This window comes from Pocillopora verrucosa, chromosome 14, assembly GCF_036669915.1.
Source record: "Pocillopora verrucosa isolate sample1 chromosome 14, ASM3666991v2, whole genome shotgun sequence".
Classification (NCBI taxonomy): domain Eukaryota; kingdom Metazoa; phylum Cnidaria; class Anthozoa; order Scleractinia; family Pocilloporidae; genus Pocillopora; species Pocillopora verrucosa.
Genome location: NC_089325.1, coordinates 991076 through 1008191, shown reverse-complemented (window position 1 = coordinate 1008191; position 17116 = coordinate 991076). Strand labels below are relative to the sequence as shown.

At 39.1% G+C, this 17116-nt stretch overlaps 3 protein-coding genes and 1 pseudogene across 3 annotated transcripts; 3 read left to right on the top strand and 1 right to left on the bottom strand.

The window, feature by feature from the left end:
* Positions 1-1068: 1068 nt before the first annotated feature.
* LOC136278049 (uncharacterized) lies at positions 1069-8312 on the bottom strand. The gene is made up of 2 exons (XM_066161236.1): positions 8246-8312; positions 1069-1644 (listed from the first exon to the last, which is right to left on the bottom strand). Exons 1-2 carry the CDS (start codon positions 8249-8251, stop codon positions 1069-1071), a joined length of 582 nt encoding a protein of 193 aa, XP_066017333.1. The 5' UTR covers positions 8252-8312.
* On the top strand, positions 2117-3374 carry LOC131773212 (uncharacterized; annotated as a pseudogene).
* A 2043-nt stretch (positions 8313-10355) lies between the features above and the next one.
* On the top strand, positions 10356-12299 carry LOC131773224 (QRFP-like peptide receptor). The gene has a single exon (XM_059089210.2). It carries the CDS (start codon positions 10447-10449, stop codon positions 11515-11517), a length of 1071 nt encoding a protein of 356 aa, XP_058945193.1. The 5' UTR covers positions 10356-10446; the 3' UTR covers positions 11518-12299.
* A 1677-nt stretch (positions 12300-13976) lies between these two features.
* LOC131773221 (substance-P receptor-like) lies at positions 13977-16048 on the top strand. The gene has a single exon (XM_059089204.2). The coding sequence runs from the start codon at positions 14328-14330 to the stop codon at positions 15426-15428; it is 1101 nt and encodes a 366-aa protein (XP_058945187.2). The 5' UTR covers positions 13977-14327; the 3' UTR covers positions 15429-16048.
* Positions 16049-17116: the final 1068 nt, after the last annotated feature.

Genomic DNA, 17116 nt, shown 5'->3' with positions numbered 1-17116 from the left:
TGAAGGCTTAGCCATTCAGAGTGGCGCGAAAGGCTAATCATGTGTCAGCAGCTGATTGACGATATTAAACACGTGAAAAAATATCCAATTTCTTTACGCGTGTCGTTATGGCTTTTCCCAGGGCCGGAAATCCCTGTATAACACCGCAGTTTATGTGATAAAGCAAAATATTAGCTAGAGGATAGACTGATCTTTTTGCGGCCTTGAAGATTCAAGGTAGATGATGCTCTCTTTTGAGAGAATAAGTGAATCTTGAGCAATAGTCCACATTTTAGGTGTTCTTTTTCCCATGGTGATTGAAACAGTCTACTAATAAACAAGTTACGGAAGCTGAAAATATAGGCCTTCAAAGGAGAGCAGTCTTCGTCAGCGGAAATGGAGATTGTGTTTACTGAGCTGCTGCTCTTTGGAGAAATGACTAAAACAAACGATGAGAAACACGAGGAGATCAGTTTGTTTCAGAAAATTTAATGGTTGTTGAGCTGCCACCCCTAGCTATTTTCAACCACAAACACAGCCACGGCTATTTCAACACTAAACTCTTATACAGTGATGTCTTCGGCTGATTTAACTGTCTCGGATATTGCCATTATACTAATGGTACAATATAGGTAACAGAAATATCGCTTAGCCCACAATCATGGCTGGTGAGGAATTGTTGGGTTCCATTCTCTGTAAGAGCCTCAAAGTTATCAAATATTCGCGTGAATCGAAAAGATCAAAAACACAGTAATTTATTCGGCACTGTTGATTGACAAAACGTCAATCAAATAAATTGAAACATTTCTCATGTGTTCCTTAAGGATGTACCAATATGTATGCAAACTGACAGGGTAATATGTTAAATACCGTTGCAGTGAGAGCTTCATATATAGAAGCTAAGTTTTTCGTTTGTCTCACGATGTAGTCACGTGTGATGTAGATCGCGACGTTTCGACTGCATACTGCTGGTCTTCTTCAGGCGATGAGGTCGACTGGTCATGCGTGATCTTATAAAGCATGATGCTCTGCTGTGATTGATTGTTTTTCAACAGCTCTGATTGGTGCATTTCGATCCTTGCTGTTCACTCAGTGATTTGCTCTCTCGGCGGTCCCCTGTCGCACGGTTCTCCTGTTGTTGTGTTTCTTGATCGTGGGCTTCCACGCTTCTGGAATTTCTATTCCACTATCCCTGTTGATGCTGTTAGGGTGAATTCTTATATGATTTGCCTCTTTGAACCTGCGCGTGTTATAATAAGGGTCACGATCAATAAACTTTACTTCGTTCCAGAGTGGCTTGTGTCCGGTGTTATGGGCATGTTCTGAAACGGCGGAGGTCTCGTTACGGGCGAGTCGAATGTCTCGATCGTGCTCCTCAATTCTGTCTAGCATAGGTCTTCCAGTCTCTCCGATGTACACCTTGCCGCATTCACAGGGAATCTTGTAAACTACACCATCTTGTTTAGCCGGATCGACAGCGTCTTTTGATGGTACTAACTGAGATCTCGGCGTAGTCTCTGACTTGAAAACAGCGCGTACGCCTTGTTGTTGCAGGCAACGGCGAAGCTGTTCGGATAGACATTTAACATAAGGTAGAATCGCAGTGGCTTTGAACTCGTTGGTGGGTTCTGCACTGTTGTTTGGTTTTCCGGTCTTGGTAAGTTTCTGCAAGAAAGAAAAAAGATAACCATTAGAAACCAGAACAGATGACAGATGTTTTTTCTACTCGGAGATGACGGGGGGTTTTGTTACGAGGCGTTTGGCGCCCTCGTAAAGGCACTTAACAATACCGCGTTTTACTGATTGAGGGTGGTGTGAATCATACGCTAAGTATTGATCGGTGTGTGTGGGCTTCCTGTATACGCTGGTGGTGAGGCAGCCGTCAGGCTCTCTTAAAACTGCGGTGTCTAGGAAGGCGAGTTTGTTGTCTTTCTCTGTCTCCATGGTGAAGCGGATGGAAGGCTGATGGTTGTTGAGATGCAGCAAGAAGTCGTCTACGTTTTCGCGATACAGGATGGTAAAGGTATCGTCCACGTAGCGTTTCCAGATCCTAGGCTCGTAGGATAATGTAGCTATCGCCTGTTCTACGAAACTCTCCGTGTAGAGGTTGGCAATGATAGCGGAAACCGGACTCCCCATGGCGGCGCCGTCGTTTTGCTCGTAAATCAATCGGTTATACTGGAAGTATGTGGATCTCAATACGAAGGTCAAAAGGTCAGCAATCTGCGCAGGCGTTAGCGTGGTGCGGTCTGCAAGGTCTGGGTCGTTCTCGAGTTTCTGCAGTGCGGCTTGTACAGCGGCGTCGATAAGAACGTTGGTAAACAGCGATTCTACGTCGAAAGATAAGATACCTTGTAGCCTTGTTGCCCTAACTGATAAGAGAGTTCTCTAACCTCCATCCTTAATTCGAATTTTTCTATAAATGCTAATCAAGCGCATGTTTCCTTCCTCCCCCCTCCCCCCCCTCCGATTTCGTAAAGTCACCTTGACGGTTTGTTTTTACCAGTTTATGTTCAAACGACGCCTACAGGATACTAGAGCAGATTAAGACCCACACTCAAAGAGTCTTCAACGTCACCAAAGACAGACATAAGCAGAAGTTTGAAAAACTTATTCGAGAAAAACAGGCGGCTGTGTCGCCGGTTGACACAACGTATGTCGACAAAGCTAACTGGGTTGTTAGTTTATCCTCTAGGTCCCTTAGCGATGCCGAGAAAGCCCTACTGAAGAGAGGACTGAACTTCACCGTAATTCCTGCGAATATTCCTGCCACAGAGATCATCGCCAAGGTCGAAGCAGCCGTAAGAAAACTCGACGCCGAACAAGCAGATACTGTCAGAAGAGCTGTTAACGGTATTCTTCAACAGGCGGAACCACTAGAGCCTAACATCGCGAAGGAGATGTGAGATGCACTTAAAAACCTGAAAGGGGACGAGTCCATCATGGTCCTCCCAGCGGACAAAGGGCGCGCTAGCGTAGTCATGGATACCGACACCTACCGAGCCAAGATGTTTACGCTTATTGAGAACGGACCCTACCAGCTCCTCAACAAAGATCCGACAGACCGTCTGATCCGCAAGTTGTCCGAAAAGCTGCTCACCTTGAAGCGAAGCGGATATCTATCAGAGGTTGTTTACAACAAGATCCGACCCCGACACAAACAGCTGCCTAGAATCTACGGTTTAACAAAGATCCATAAGGCCGATGTACCGCTAAGACCTATCGTGTCGTGCGTAAATACCTTTGCATATGATTTATCCGCTTACTTAGCCAACATCCTGTCTCCTTTAACAGGAAAGTCAGAGTACACGGTGACCAATTCAGCCCACTTCGTATCCACCGTCAGCAATGAGAAGATCTTAAACAACGAGATCATAGCATCACGGCAAAACTGACCAATCAGTGTATACAAACCGGACTAAGTACATTCGACTGACAACAACCTTTCACTTGACTCGATGATGACTTCCGCTCAGGTTGTCGAAACGTCAGTCACCACTACCGACAACAGTCCTTCTCAGGACTAAACTCACCCGGACGATCAAACTACACTATTACACGAAGTAAAGTTTATTGATCGTGACCCTTATTACTACACGCGCAGGGTCAAAGAGGCAATTCATATAAGACTTCACCCTAACAACATCAACAGGGATAGTGGAATAGAAATTCCAGAAGCGTGGATGCCCACGATCAAGATTCCATTCCTTTTTTTTTTTTTTACCCCTCTTTAACATCTGGGAATAAAAACTTTTGATCCCACTGATATGGGCAGGTCGATAATTACTTCTTTCTCATAAACTCCGTTTTTTTCAGGATTTTAAAGGATTTCCAGCCCTGAATAAAGCCGTAACGACAAACGTAAGAAATTGGATATTTTTTCACGTGTGTTTGATATCGTCAATCAGCTGCTGACACATGATTAGCCTTGCGCGCCACTCTGAATGGCTAAGCCTTCACCTTCTTTATGCAGGGTCGTTTGTCGAAATTTTCTCGGATTATGGTTGCTAAAAAACCAAAAAATCGTATCAATTTTTAAACAGCAACGTTCAAAATTTCCTAGAAGGAGAAGAAAATCCAAAAAACGAAAAAAAAAAAAAAAGAAAAAAAAAAACGTAACGTACTCAGTGTCCATGGCAATGGCATTTCTGGCGGCTAAGAGCGAAAATCGACAACTGTAAGATTTTCCATAGGCCAATTTGGGCCGAGTTCCTGAAAATCTTTCTTCTGTCGGTAAGGAAAAAGACAACAACTGAGAGTTTTATAAATTGCCCATTGCTTGTCTTTGTAATGATTCGCCGACGCACTATATGCGACCTTTTTTCGCGGATTGTGGATCCCGGTTTTTTAATTCATTTTTAATTCGACTTTTCTTTCAGTAAAGGGCTATTGTGTTTACAGATAAAATAATACATGGTTGCTCGTAGATATGGAATTTCTCTCCCACGTTTAACTCGATATCTCACTCGTTCGCTGCACACACTTCGTGAGCTATCGAGTTGAGCACTTAAGAAGAAATTCCATATCTACGCGTGCTCATGTATTATTCTCTATTTATCCTTTAAACTGCGGTGTTATACGAGGATTTCCAACTCTGAGAAAAGCCGTAACAACGTAGGTGGAAAAAAACGATATTTTTCACGTGTCTTTGATATAGCCAATCAGCTGCTGGCGCGTCACTCGCATTGACCTTCTCAATCCATGGTCGTTAGTCGCAATTTCCTCGGATTATGACTGCCAACACACTTAAAAATTAGTATCGCTTACAGAAAGTGACGCTCAAAATTTTCTATAGCGGGAAAAGAACACAAAATACGAAAAGAAAAAACTGGAAGTTTCGTACTCAGTGTCTTTGGCGATGACATTTCTCGCCGCTGTTTCTAAAATTTCATCGACATCAATCACAATATCTGAACTCAAATAATCCAAATTCATTGAATTTTTTTTTAAAGCAAGATCAGTTCAATGACCTTGGCCGATGCTAACATGCTCAAATCGTGTACGTGTTCAAGTCTCATGAACGTACCTTAGTTTCGAACCGGTGCTGAAATGCTAATTCTTTTGCTTTCAAGCACGTAAACTAGCCTCTGCTGGAATATTAAAGTTACACCTGCTGTCATGCGGAATTAACAGCATGGTGTTTTCCTTTACTTAGTTACTTGTCGTTGTTAAATTTAAATTTTTTTGCTTTCAACTACGTGCACTAGCCTCTATTGAATTGTTGCAGGTACATCTGCTGTCATGCAGAATAAATAGCATGATATTTTCCTTTACTTAGTTGCTTGTCATTGTTAAATTTTAATTTTTTTGCTTTCAAGTACGTGCACTAGCCTCTATTGAATTGTTGCAGGTACACATGTTGTCATGCAGAATAAATAGCATGATATTTTCCTTTACTTAGTTAATTTTCCTTGTTAAATTTTCATTTCTAGTCAAAATTAAGCGCAAGTTCAAGTTCAAGTTCAAGTTTCAAGCACGCGCACATTGTTGCTAACTGAGGGACAACTATTCTCCGGACATCTGGTGCCTTTATGCGCATTCAATTGAAACCATGCTCAAATGCTAAGTACGAGGAAAGTATTCAGTATTCAGTATTCAAATAAATTTCCATCATCAAAAGGATATCACGGCAGAGTGGATCACCCTAAGAATACATACAGTGCTTATTTCTTTCTGGCCATGTTCCATACTACATTAGTTATGAACTTTTGAGTATCAATTACTTCCAAGCTGATAGTATATTTTTTGTTGCTTTTAGATCTTTTAAGCATAATATTAAAAGGCAAACTAAAGGTAAAACGTGGCTATCTGATTCTCTAGCTTTCTCGCTAAATTTATACTTAAAGTATAAAAAAAGTCTCTACCGCGTCATTTATTGATTAGGAAGATGAACTGTTCCAACAACCGTCGTGTAGAATCCATACATCGATAACAATCAAGCACAATGAATTAAAATGTTTAAATATAGCGGCCACTTTATGTGCATTATGGGCCAAACGCAAAGATAGAACAAAATCAAGGACAAACTTTTCGCATCATCGCTTAAGCACCAGTCTTTGTTGTGCTGAGCGACCTGTACTGCGGACAAGTCTTTTTGCGGGGTCATGGAAATTTAAATTAAAACTAACATGGATGTTTCGACTGAGTACCACTTTCAATTTACACTTTATTGAAATGCAGAGTTTTTTTTTAACTTGTTTTTTTCTGTTATTTTGTGTTTTTCTTATTGATGAATGCAAGTCGCCATTATTAATTTGCAGCATTTTTTCTTGCAATGTTTTGTATATGAGCCGGAAGGAACTTACTTTCTCGGAATAAACAAAAAATATTAATGTTGTGGATTTAACTCTCAACTTAAAATTTAGAGAAGTAATTACTGTAGTGGTCTGAGTCATCAGGCTTAACAGCTGAACTATGTAGCAGGTTACATGATACAGACGGCGATTTCGTCCTCCGCTCGCTTCTCCCATCGTCCTGAGTAGAGGAAGGAGCATTTCTTATGTCACACTTGTTTTACGATTTTATGTTCCAGCAGCATAATATGAACAAGGAAGGAAGGAACGTTTCAATTATAAGAGAGAGAGAGAGAGAGAGAGAGAGAGAGAGAGAGAGAGAGAGAGAGAAGGGGGGGGGGGGGTAGTATACGCGGATTGAGGACAGTCTGAACAGTCTGAATAAATGCTTGCAAAAGTCTAAAGGGGACCTCCATTTACAGGTCGCTTACGAGCGAATAGAATGTATCTCATAATCGTTGATTACGCCCTCCACTGACCTATCATAGCAGAATGTGAACATCGGTGGGAGCTTCGACAAATATGTTTTCCTCTGTTTTTAATTTTTCATTAAAGTCGCCGACAGACACGTTTCTTAAATAAGTTTTAAGTTTTGCTATGCCTGCCGACCGTATTTTTGAAAGCGATGTGTAGCTGAGCTGCATTGCATAATTATCTTTGATGAGGACGAAAATAACTTATTATGGTTTCCTACAAGAGATTATAAACAGCTTCTAATCTCTAGTTTCTAATGTATTTGGTAGAACAAAGATCTCTTGCACGTGAACCCTAACTGACAGTGGTTTTCACCGCATATCAGTCTGTAAATCGTGAGCTTAACCTCAAAGAAGAGTACACACAAAACTGTGTGGTAAAGATCAAAAATACTAGAATAGAATTAAAATCATAATAATAATAATAATTTAAAAAGGAAAAAGAAACCAGCACGTCAAATTAGCTGCCTTTGAAGTGAAAATCATGTTACATTGTGGGAGTCCAAACAAAATGATTAGATATTCATCAGACGATTCGTAGGTTGTTTGTCGAAAATTAGCGTGTTTCCCCACAATGTAATTAGGCCCTATGTGGGAGACAGCGCTCTACTATTCTGCAGATGCTTCCGCTGGTGTTCGAGAAACAAAACCTGCTTTGCATTTTATTCGTTTGTAGCGACTTTGGAAGGTTATTGGATGCACAAGTCTAACGATATCTTTCTTATTCTGTTATGTTAACTTCGCGCGTGATAATGCATCACAAGTCCGTCAAAACTGCTGCAAACCGTGTCAAAGTGGCATGAACGTAGTCACTATGTAAGGAGTTAGATTATTATGTCACTGTGACCGGGACTCGTTACTCATTTTAATTCAATTTACTAATTATGAGACGCCACAAACCTGGAATGATTTATATCCCAAACAATACAACGGATGCTTTAAAAACAGCATGACGTAATTTAGCAGGAGGCAAGGGAAGAAGATTGAAATCGGTCGAAGCCTCGTGTCAGTCCACTTTCTAATAAACAGGAAGACGATGTGATCTCGGTTTATCATACCAACTTTCGAGCAATAAATTCGAGCTCGGAAAATGAAAACCAGATGGAAGGAGAGAATTAAGCAGAAATATAACCACTTGGCCACGCGTGATCTCCCTTTTTTTTTCTTTTTTTGGCTTTTTTTCCCTCTCGCTTCTTCCTTTGTAGTATGTGGGTTTGAAAACGTGCGATTTTTACTTGTATGAGCGAGTCAATCAATCCTATTTGCGTAGACAGACAATCAACACACATCGAAGACTTTGCTTCAACGGAAGAAGAGTTGGTAAACATCGGTTCCATGTCCACGAATACGTGGCTCAAATCCCATGAACGTATTGTACATAAGTTTTGAACCGTGTGAATGTGCTAGTTTTTCTCCAAGTAGGTGTACTAAAATTATCACAGGTACATCTATTATCATACGGAATAAATAACACGATATATTCCTTTCTTATTTACTCACCGACATTTAAAGCCCATTCATTGTTACCTTCTAAAGAATAATTATTCTCCGGACATCTGGTAACCGCTTTGTGTCCAGAGAATTTAAACCATTTCCAAATTATCTTAGGGAAGTATTCAAGAAATGCAATGTCCAACGTTCGGAAGATTTCACTTCAGGTTCAATTACCATGGGAATTATACGAGAGTTTATTACTTTTTTTCTAGTCATTGCAGTTGCACTATCCATTCAGAAAATATGTTAAGTGTCAGTTAACTTGACAGATTCACAGCAGGTGTGTTTCCTTGGCAACAGCTTCTTAAGCACCCAAAATGCACCAAATTCGCAAAAAGTGAAGCCTGCAATTCAAACTGACCGTAAATTTATGTAAGTTTCAAGCACCCATTAATTGTTGTGACATTCTTTAAGAGTGATTTCTTTACGGTACCAGACATTTTGCTGCATTAGCATAGAAAGGGGAAAACTTTTCAATAATAAATATATTAATGTTGCGGATTTGATTATCGACCTCAGCACCACCAAAGGCTTTTTTTAGCAAACTAATCAGAAGACTTTATTTCCAGCTTAGCAGGTAATACGATCTCAAACGGCGATCTTTTTCCTCGTCCGCTCAGTTTTCCAATCATCCTTAACAGGAAGAGGCTTTTCTCATGCAACAGACGCTGTTTCCATTCTGGCTGGAGGTGACAGAAATTTAATTGTGTTTTGTTCAAATAGCATAATATCAACAAGTAAGGGAAAGTTTTTATTTTGAATTTGTCCTTTGTCAGGAGGGGGGAGGATAATAACGTTGTTTTTGCGGTTGAGGACATTTTGAGAACCTCAAAACTTGCCACGCGGTATATTTTACAAATAAAAATGCCTTGAATGCGTTCTGTTTTGTTATAAAGCACGCAGGAAGCGGAAAAAATACGAATGATATTTTTCCCACTTCTTTGGGGATTTTCTTCTCTGCCCATGTTATAATTTCGTCAATAACGGCGCTGAGCACCTTTTCAAACCTTTGTTCCGAAGTTTCACTTTCAATTAACAAAAGAAAAGCTAGAGAGAAGTCAGGGAAATGGTTAGACGTTGTACAAATTCGCAGATGGCCTGACAGCTCTAGCTTAGCTCTGTGTTTTATATACTCTGATAAAATACACTCTTTCAACCAACGACAGCACGTGATACATCCGTACTATATTACAAATTTGTCCGGTGCCATTACCTTTCAAATTTGTTACAAACAGACACAATGTTCCTTGTAATCATGGATTACGCCTGCCATCGCAGTTTTTCTTCCTAGAACACACCAGTGGAATATTCTACAGAATAATGGCACTGTCTGAGAAATGGTTACCTCCGACAAACAACTTACTTACTGAGAGATGAATGTCCAGCTTTTTTTTCCTCTCGTTTTATCACTATGGAGGCAGTATTCGATTAATATGTCACGTGTATTTTGTCAAGGGTGTCCTCAAAATATAACGAGCGTCATATATTTTTAAAGCACTCAATACATCAATGAAACTTATAAAAACAGAGGGCAAGCGAGAAAGGGGAAGCAATATTTTTGACAAGCTTACTTCCAGAGCGAAAAATTAGTGAGGGTTATATGGTAAGTTCAATTAAATGAGAAAAGATAATAAGTGCATACTGTTGAATATCAAAAACAACTTAACTTCGAATTGTTTTTCGCTTTCATAATCACTTTTTTAGATTTTGATTCCTTTCTTTGAGAAGAACTTTGCAATTAAATTTCTGGAAGTGAAAACCACAATCAGTTAAGGTTTCGCTCAGGCCGGGTGATTTTTTGCTTTTTTTTTTTACAAATTTTCCCAAGCTTTTGGTCATTGATCAAGATAATTATGTGAAGCAAATTGATCACCTGCATATCGCTGTAAATACATTGGGCGAGCATTACAAAACACTGAACCCACATAACAACCGCGGCTGAAGGCGACTTTTGGCGAAGATTCAAGACCAGAGCGGAATATTTCAGAAACCTCACATTTGTTATACCAATGTACTAAGGGTTAAAGGAAGAAGGAGAAATCACATGTATTATACCAGCTAACAGAGTGAGTACTAACTCCCCCTTAATTTTTTTTCTCTACACCGTAGACTGGAAGATTTAGTTTTATATGCCGGCGACAAAACATCCGTTTTTGTGGCATTGCCTGAGTGGTAACCTCGAAGTGGAGTTATTTTCATCTTGAAGTATGATTAACTTCACGTGTTATAATGCAACACAACTCAGCCCATACTGCTGCAAACCATTTCAAAGCGACACGAACGCAATCAAAGGGGTTAAAATTCTATTTTATTGTATCCTTTTGTTGATGTCAATTATTGGAAACTCGATGCTCGTTGCCATAATCAAGATGAATAAACGAATGCAGACCATTACGAGTTATCTTATTGCCAATGTGGCTGTCTCAGACATTGTTATAACAGTACTGGTAGTTCCACGACAGATAACAGAAATATTGCTCGGCCCTCGATCATGGTTGGTGAAGGGATTGTTGGGCTCCATTCTTTGTAAAAGCGTTTCCTTTTTACAAGACATCACAACTGCTGTCTCAGTTATCAGTCTCGTGGTCATTACCATTGACAGGTACAGAGGAATCGTGTTTCCCTTCCAGAAACAATTTATGAGTCCCGCTAAACTCTGTAAAATCGTTATACCATTTATATGGATTGTAGCGATGTCTTTTCACGCAGTGTACTTCAATATTTTTCGTATTGTTACAAACAAAGGAGGAACAATCTGCGCGCCATACTGGAGTCCAAAGTCTCAGCAAACGAATTTTATTATAATATTTGTGTGTTTGGTAGCTTTTCCAGCGTGCGTGATTACATTTCTGTATTTGCGTATTATTCACAATCTTAAAAAGAACGGAAATATTCAGTGCAGAGGACCTTTGGGTTTGAAAAGACTAAAAGAAGACACAAAGGTCGTGAGGAATATCATTGTAGTACTTATTGTTTTCATGGCATGTATGATTCCAATCAATACATATGGAGTTATGTTTTACTTCGTGTGGGAGTGGAAAATGCCCTGCGGGATGGAAAACTTTGGTTTTGCAGCCCACTATATTCTGTATGCAAATGCTTCTTTGAATCCGTGGATATACCTTTCTTTGAACGATAAATATCGCAAGTGTTTCGTGAACATTTTAAAGAAACTTCACATCGTCGAGAAAAGGGCGGAGACTACGAGAAGATCATCACAAGCAACCGCATTAGAAAAGTTAAATGTGCGATCATCCGCCCACATCACAAGTAATTAGCTTTCTTCTGGGTTCTTATAGGCTACTCTTGCTAATTTTATGCAGGATCTCTACCGGTGGTCAACCAAACAAATGTCAAAATGCTTTCAATGAATAAGTAGACTTTTATGTTCGGAGCATAATGCATAAAATGTATATTGAGTCATCTGTCATATCTGCCATCTCTAAGCATTAGTGCTTAACTATAGATGCGTCCACGTATACTATTATTACCCTTTTTACACGTTACCATTTGCTCTTCGATAGCTGACAGGAGTTTATGTATTCAACTAACTTAGAACCATGAAACAGAAAAAAGAGTGCATCTTTAAATCATTACACATGTTATTTAACAAAAAGCTAGCTATTGTAGTGTCGTCGTTGCTTTTCGCGTCACCAAGATATTTTTTCGTAACGGATTAATTACGAGTGTAATAAATATACTAGCAGTGCTTCCTGAGTCAAATCCGGTAAGAAATTAAATGAGATACAGAGTTAAAAAAAATTAACGATGTAAGGTGTTTTTTTTTTTAACCCAATTGTAATGTGGTATCTATTGCTGCAAAATATATCAGGGCTTCACATTTTCTGGACCTATTGGTTATGGACAGCCTTGTTGTACTTTTCTTTTTTTTTCAATTAAGAACGGGTCTTAATGAAAAAAGGTGTTCAGTGAAGAGAATTGCATTTTTGTCTTTTCAATACATTAAATAGTGAATAGTGCTAGCTACTTTGCGGAAGACTCCGATTGCTAGCAACGGTTTTTTTTCCCTTGAAGAAGTTTATCAATGAAAGTGTAAATAATAAAGGAAAATAATAATAAAGGAAAAACACACCTTTGTGAATTCACATGAGCTCCAGTAATACTGCTTGGTTTTCGGATGTCGGTTTTTAAAGTACTCATAATATCTCTTAACATATATCATTCCGGCCTTACTTAAGGAAATATATTTGGCCATCCGGAGCGCGCTACAAAATTATTTCAGGTGTTTTCAAAACACGAAAAATAAAAAAGGCTAAATAAAAAAAAAAAAAAAAAAAAAAAAAAAAAGACAAAGACAAAGAAAGGAAAAGAAAACATGAGTTAAGAAACGCTAGAAAAGATTGATGTCTTGACTGTGCTACCATTCAGTGAGGAGACGTGGCACAAAAAAGAGGCGACTTAGATCTGCCTGCCTGCTCAGTGATTACTATTCTGCGAAGCTCGATGTTTTCCAGCACTTGGATTTTTTTATTTTCCTTGTGCCCTAAAGTATTCACGGTCGTCCATGTAGGAGGCAGAGAACTTAACGATTCATGCTTGTACCGCCAAAACTTTGAGATTCTTGAAATGAGTTTATGGCCTCGTATTTCTGGCAAATATTTAGATCAATTACGGCGACCTCTTTGAATTTTCATCAACGTAACTGCTCAAACGGCCATAAGGTGCTCCATTAGTTCTTTGATGTATTGTATCCAAATCATCTTGGGGGGGCAATTTTTGTAGGCGACGTTTTTTTAAAGGAGACAGTGCTGATATAGATTGCCAATATAACGCGAGATCTGATTGGCTAGAACAGCTTACTGCTTAGGAGTTCAAAACCGTGTTCCATTCAACGGTGACACGATTTTTCTGACTGTATTTTGGCAAATTTGAACAAAAGAGTGGATTCAGTGGAGCAGAGGTAAAACGCTACTCTTTCTGTCAGTCACTCTCTGTTTTAGGTGCTTGCTCTGCGAATTTCATTTATCTTTTTCCGCTATTCCAGTTCATCAACTTTGAGACCAGCAGATGTATCATTTTCCATATTGTGTGAGATTATTTGACGTGCCCCCTGAATAGCATATATGAAAATTATTGCTCCACTACATTTTAGCATTTTTTAGCAAGGCTGGTTTGTTATAGAAGGCTTCCCTGAATTTGACGACATCAAATTAAACTCCTAGCGGGTTACCGTAATAAATCCTGAAGGTACTTTCGTCGACGGTCAAAAACGTCTTTAATTTTGATTTGCACGCTGCTGTGAACTTGAGGACTACTCTGTTGGCGGTTCTCTGTGTTTAATCATACCATGTTCAAAAAAATTAAAAAAAGAAGAAAAAGTAAAAGCAAGTTTTTTCAATGCCGCGGTATTATATTGGACAGCTATTTGATCGGATGGACGTCATTCCTGAGACTGATTTGGGTTATTTAACTACTTATGCCACTGGTAAAATTTGATTTTATTTTATGTCCCGGGTTGTCACTCAAAAATCATTTTACAGCAGGTTAGTTATAGTTACATTACATAGTTGAAGGCTTATTTTAAAAGGTAACGCTTACTGCGCTGAAAAATTGCCAAAACCATTATCTTATTTGCTGCGTGACGCTTTGTTTCTAAGACCCCAAGGCTCTTTATGTAAGGCGTCAAGACGTCAATCACATAATAGTCACTCACGTCACGGGATGTTTCACTGTCATAGCAAAATATTTATTCAATTGTTAAACTGGCCGGAAAACAAAAAATCTTCACAGCTGCGCTTCCAAAACAAACAAAGAAAAGGTTTACTTTCCTTGCTATTGTTGTCACCTTTCACGTGGTTCTTGTCGTGGCCACCCACCCTTGCAATTAGTTTTTCAGTTCAAAATTTTGTTTTGATGCATGCACTCATCCAGATATTTTCCGGATTCAAGGATAATTTGGCTTAACTGGTAATTCAAGAGAGAAGGAACAGACGATGGTTCGAAAGACTTACAGTAACTGAGTGGAAGTTTTCCCGTTTCTATTTTGGCTGATCTGTGATACACTGAAAAGACTTAGAAAACGACTGAACCTGCGTTTATCGTATCCATCGAGACTGAATTACTAGCAATGAGTAATTATTCAAACAGGAGTGCCGACAACCTCACCACTTCGACGAGAGAACTTGTCTCCTACAACTGTCCGTTCTTAGGCGACACAACCGCCATCAAAGGAGTCAAAATATTTTTTTATTGCCTCGTTCTGCTCATAGCAGTCATCGGAAACTCCTTGCTCATTGGTGTTATTAAGAGGAACAAGAAGATGCAAACTGTCACCAATTACCTAATTGCTAATATGGCTGTCGCAGACATATTGACAACGCTAGTAGCTGTACCCCGGCACATAACTTACATAATGTTAGAACCTGAGAGGTGGTTGTTTGGCGGAATGTTTGGCTCAATCCTATGCAAAAGTTTGTCTTTCTTTCAAGATGTCTCAACCGCGGTGTCAATTTTCAGCATTTTAGCCATAGCTATAGACAGGTACAAAGGAATTGTATTTCCATTACGTGAAACGAATATAAGGCCGACGAAAAGCTGTAAAATTATCCTACCACTTATTTGGATAGTTCCAGCGGGCATTCATGTGGTTTACTTTTATGTGTTTCACACAGTTACACGTGACAAGAAAGTGTATTGTGTTATCGATTGGGGGCCAACATTCGACGCGAAAAAACCTGTGGAAATCTACTTCATTGTAATGGTAACTTGTGAAATTTATATACCACTGTGTTTAATCATATGGCTGTATTGCGCCATCATCGTGAATCTCAAACGAAGCGCAATAAGGAGAAACAGGGGTCCTGCAAGCTGTAGAACTTTGAGAAGAATAAAGGAGGACAGAAAAGTTGTGAACAACATCGCTGCAATTGTCATTGCTTTCATGGTTTCGTCGATACCACTCAATGTCATTGGTATTTTATATTATTTCGTATGGGATTGGAAAATACCCTGCGGCGCTGAAAACTTTACCTTCGCGGCCCACATTATTTTTTATTCCAATCCTTCAGTGAATCCGTGCATATATTTCGTTTTGAATGATAAATATCGCCACGGTCTGGTGAGGCTGTTCAAGACAATGGTTTTTATCAAGAAGATCGAAAACACTGACTCAAAAACGTCCGAAAGAGAAACATTGAATCAAAAAACATGGTCATCTACTTTTGTTTAAAGCAATAAATATTTCAGCTTGAGGACATAAAATTATCAAAATTGGATGAGAACCACGGCGTTGAACTTTGTAAAAAACATCACCAGAAAGCACAACTTAATCACCTTTAAGTCTGGCACTGAGCGGTTCATCAGAAACAAAATTATAAGAGAGCTAACGACAAAACCGAGTAAATGTTTAATGTTCGCTACGATCTTATCGAGCAATTAGCCAACTCTGTTGACTCCGATAGCCTGTTCTGTAAACAAACTAACAAAATTCATCCGTATCAAAACAAGTGCGTTGGTGTAGTACTTCATCTTATCACAAGTACGAACGTTTATCGACTGATAAAAAAATAATTAAATGACGGGTAGAGAATGATAAATATTTCCGAAAGAAAAGATGATTGAAAACGAAAGACATACCTGAAAAAGGATTGCTTACTCTTACATGAGCCAAAACTGCTTGCAATTTAACTGTAATGAGCCATTTTTCGAACTTCAATTTTGATGTTAAATTTCCTTTTATTTTTAGTTCCGTTTGTGTTGTGTCTGTTTGATTTTATTTGTCTTAAGGGGTAAGAAGCATAATGCGCCTACTCGAACATTCCAGTTAAGTCTTGAAAGTGATACGCGACTTATCACGCTGCGAGAGAAGGACCTGAAATTAGAGGCGAAAGGAATAAAGACCGCATACTTGAATCCAATTAATCTTGAAGAAGATTCTGTTGGTAATTGGATACGAAATGAATTTATATTTAGCGTGGCCGAAGGGCAATTTTAGCACCACAACAGTCATCTTGGTAAGTATTTCAGGATACTGATCTTTAAATTACAGCTGCCTTTCAACACTACGAAAATATTTATTAGCTTCCCGTGCCTGTTAGTCCACCGTAGGAAGTGTTTGAAGGATAGTATTCCATTTCAAGGCAGCGGGTGTTCCAGTTTCGATGTCGATTTAAATAACCGCGAGCCCTTCGGCAAATTAAACCGGAATTCATTATCGTTTTTATCAATCAACTCAGTAGACAGACTGTTTCGCTCTCTCGTTCCACCTATATCTCCGCCGTCTTTTCGTTTATACCTTGTCCTCTTTTCTTCTAGTATTCTTTTTCTTAAGAGCTGAGGTAATTTTTGGATACTTGTTTCCACTTTTTCCTCGAGCTTGTAGGATCTTGTATGGTAAAAGAAGGAGACAGATTAGAGCCTCTTTCGAAAAAGCTCGGAGCTCTTAATAATTAGATTAACAAACTTTGTTATTGAGGCTGCTCTCGATTTTCATTATAAACCTTTCCAACCACACTTTCATCTGGTAATAATATTCTGAACGCGACAGACAACCAATTGATCCAAGACCTTTATGTAAGTTGTCCTAATATCACGCGATGCGAGAGGTTTCTCGCTTCAGGAAGGTAACATGATCTTTATAAGAAACGGTTTAGTAGAGAAATTTCAAGTTTGTCCCCGTTCCTTACTTCATTCCAAGAAATACGATGGCCCCTCCTTTTCACCTTTGTAAAGGACATTTAGAACTAAACTAACAAACGTAGTCTGTTCTCCTTCACGAATATTACAGAAAAATCCACTCATTCTGTAAACTAGACATAATAAATCATGGCGGCTGACTTGATGTATAGGTTTAACAAAGGAAGTTGTCGGGAAAGCTCAATTACTACTAGTGTTATCTTTAAAAACGCCCACCGTTTA

Bases quoted from the DNA above. Each gene is read 5' to 3' on its own strand.
- LOC131773224 (XM_059089210.2), top strand. From the start codon at position 10,447: ATGATTAACTTCACGTGTTATAATGCAACACAACTCAGCCCATACTGC.
- LOC131773221 (XM_059089204.2), top strand. From the start codon at position 14,328: ATGAGTAATTATTCAAACAGGAGTGCCGACAACCTCACCACTTCGACG.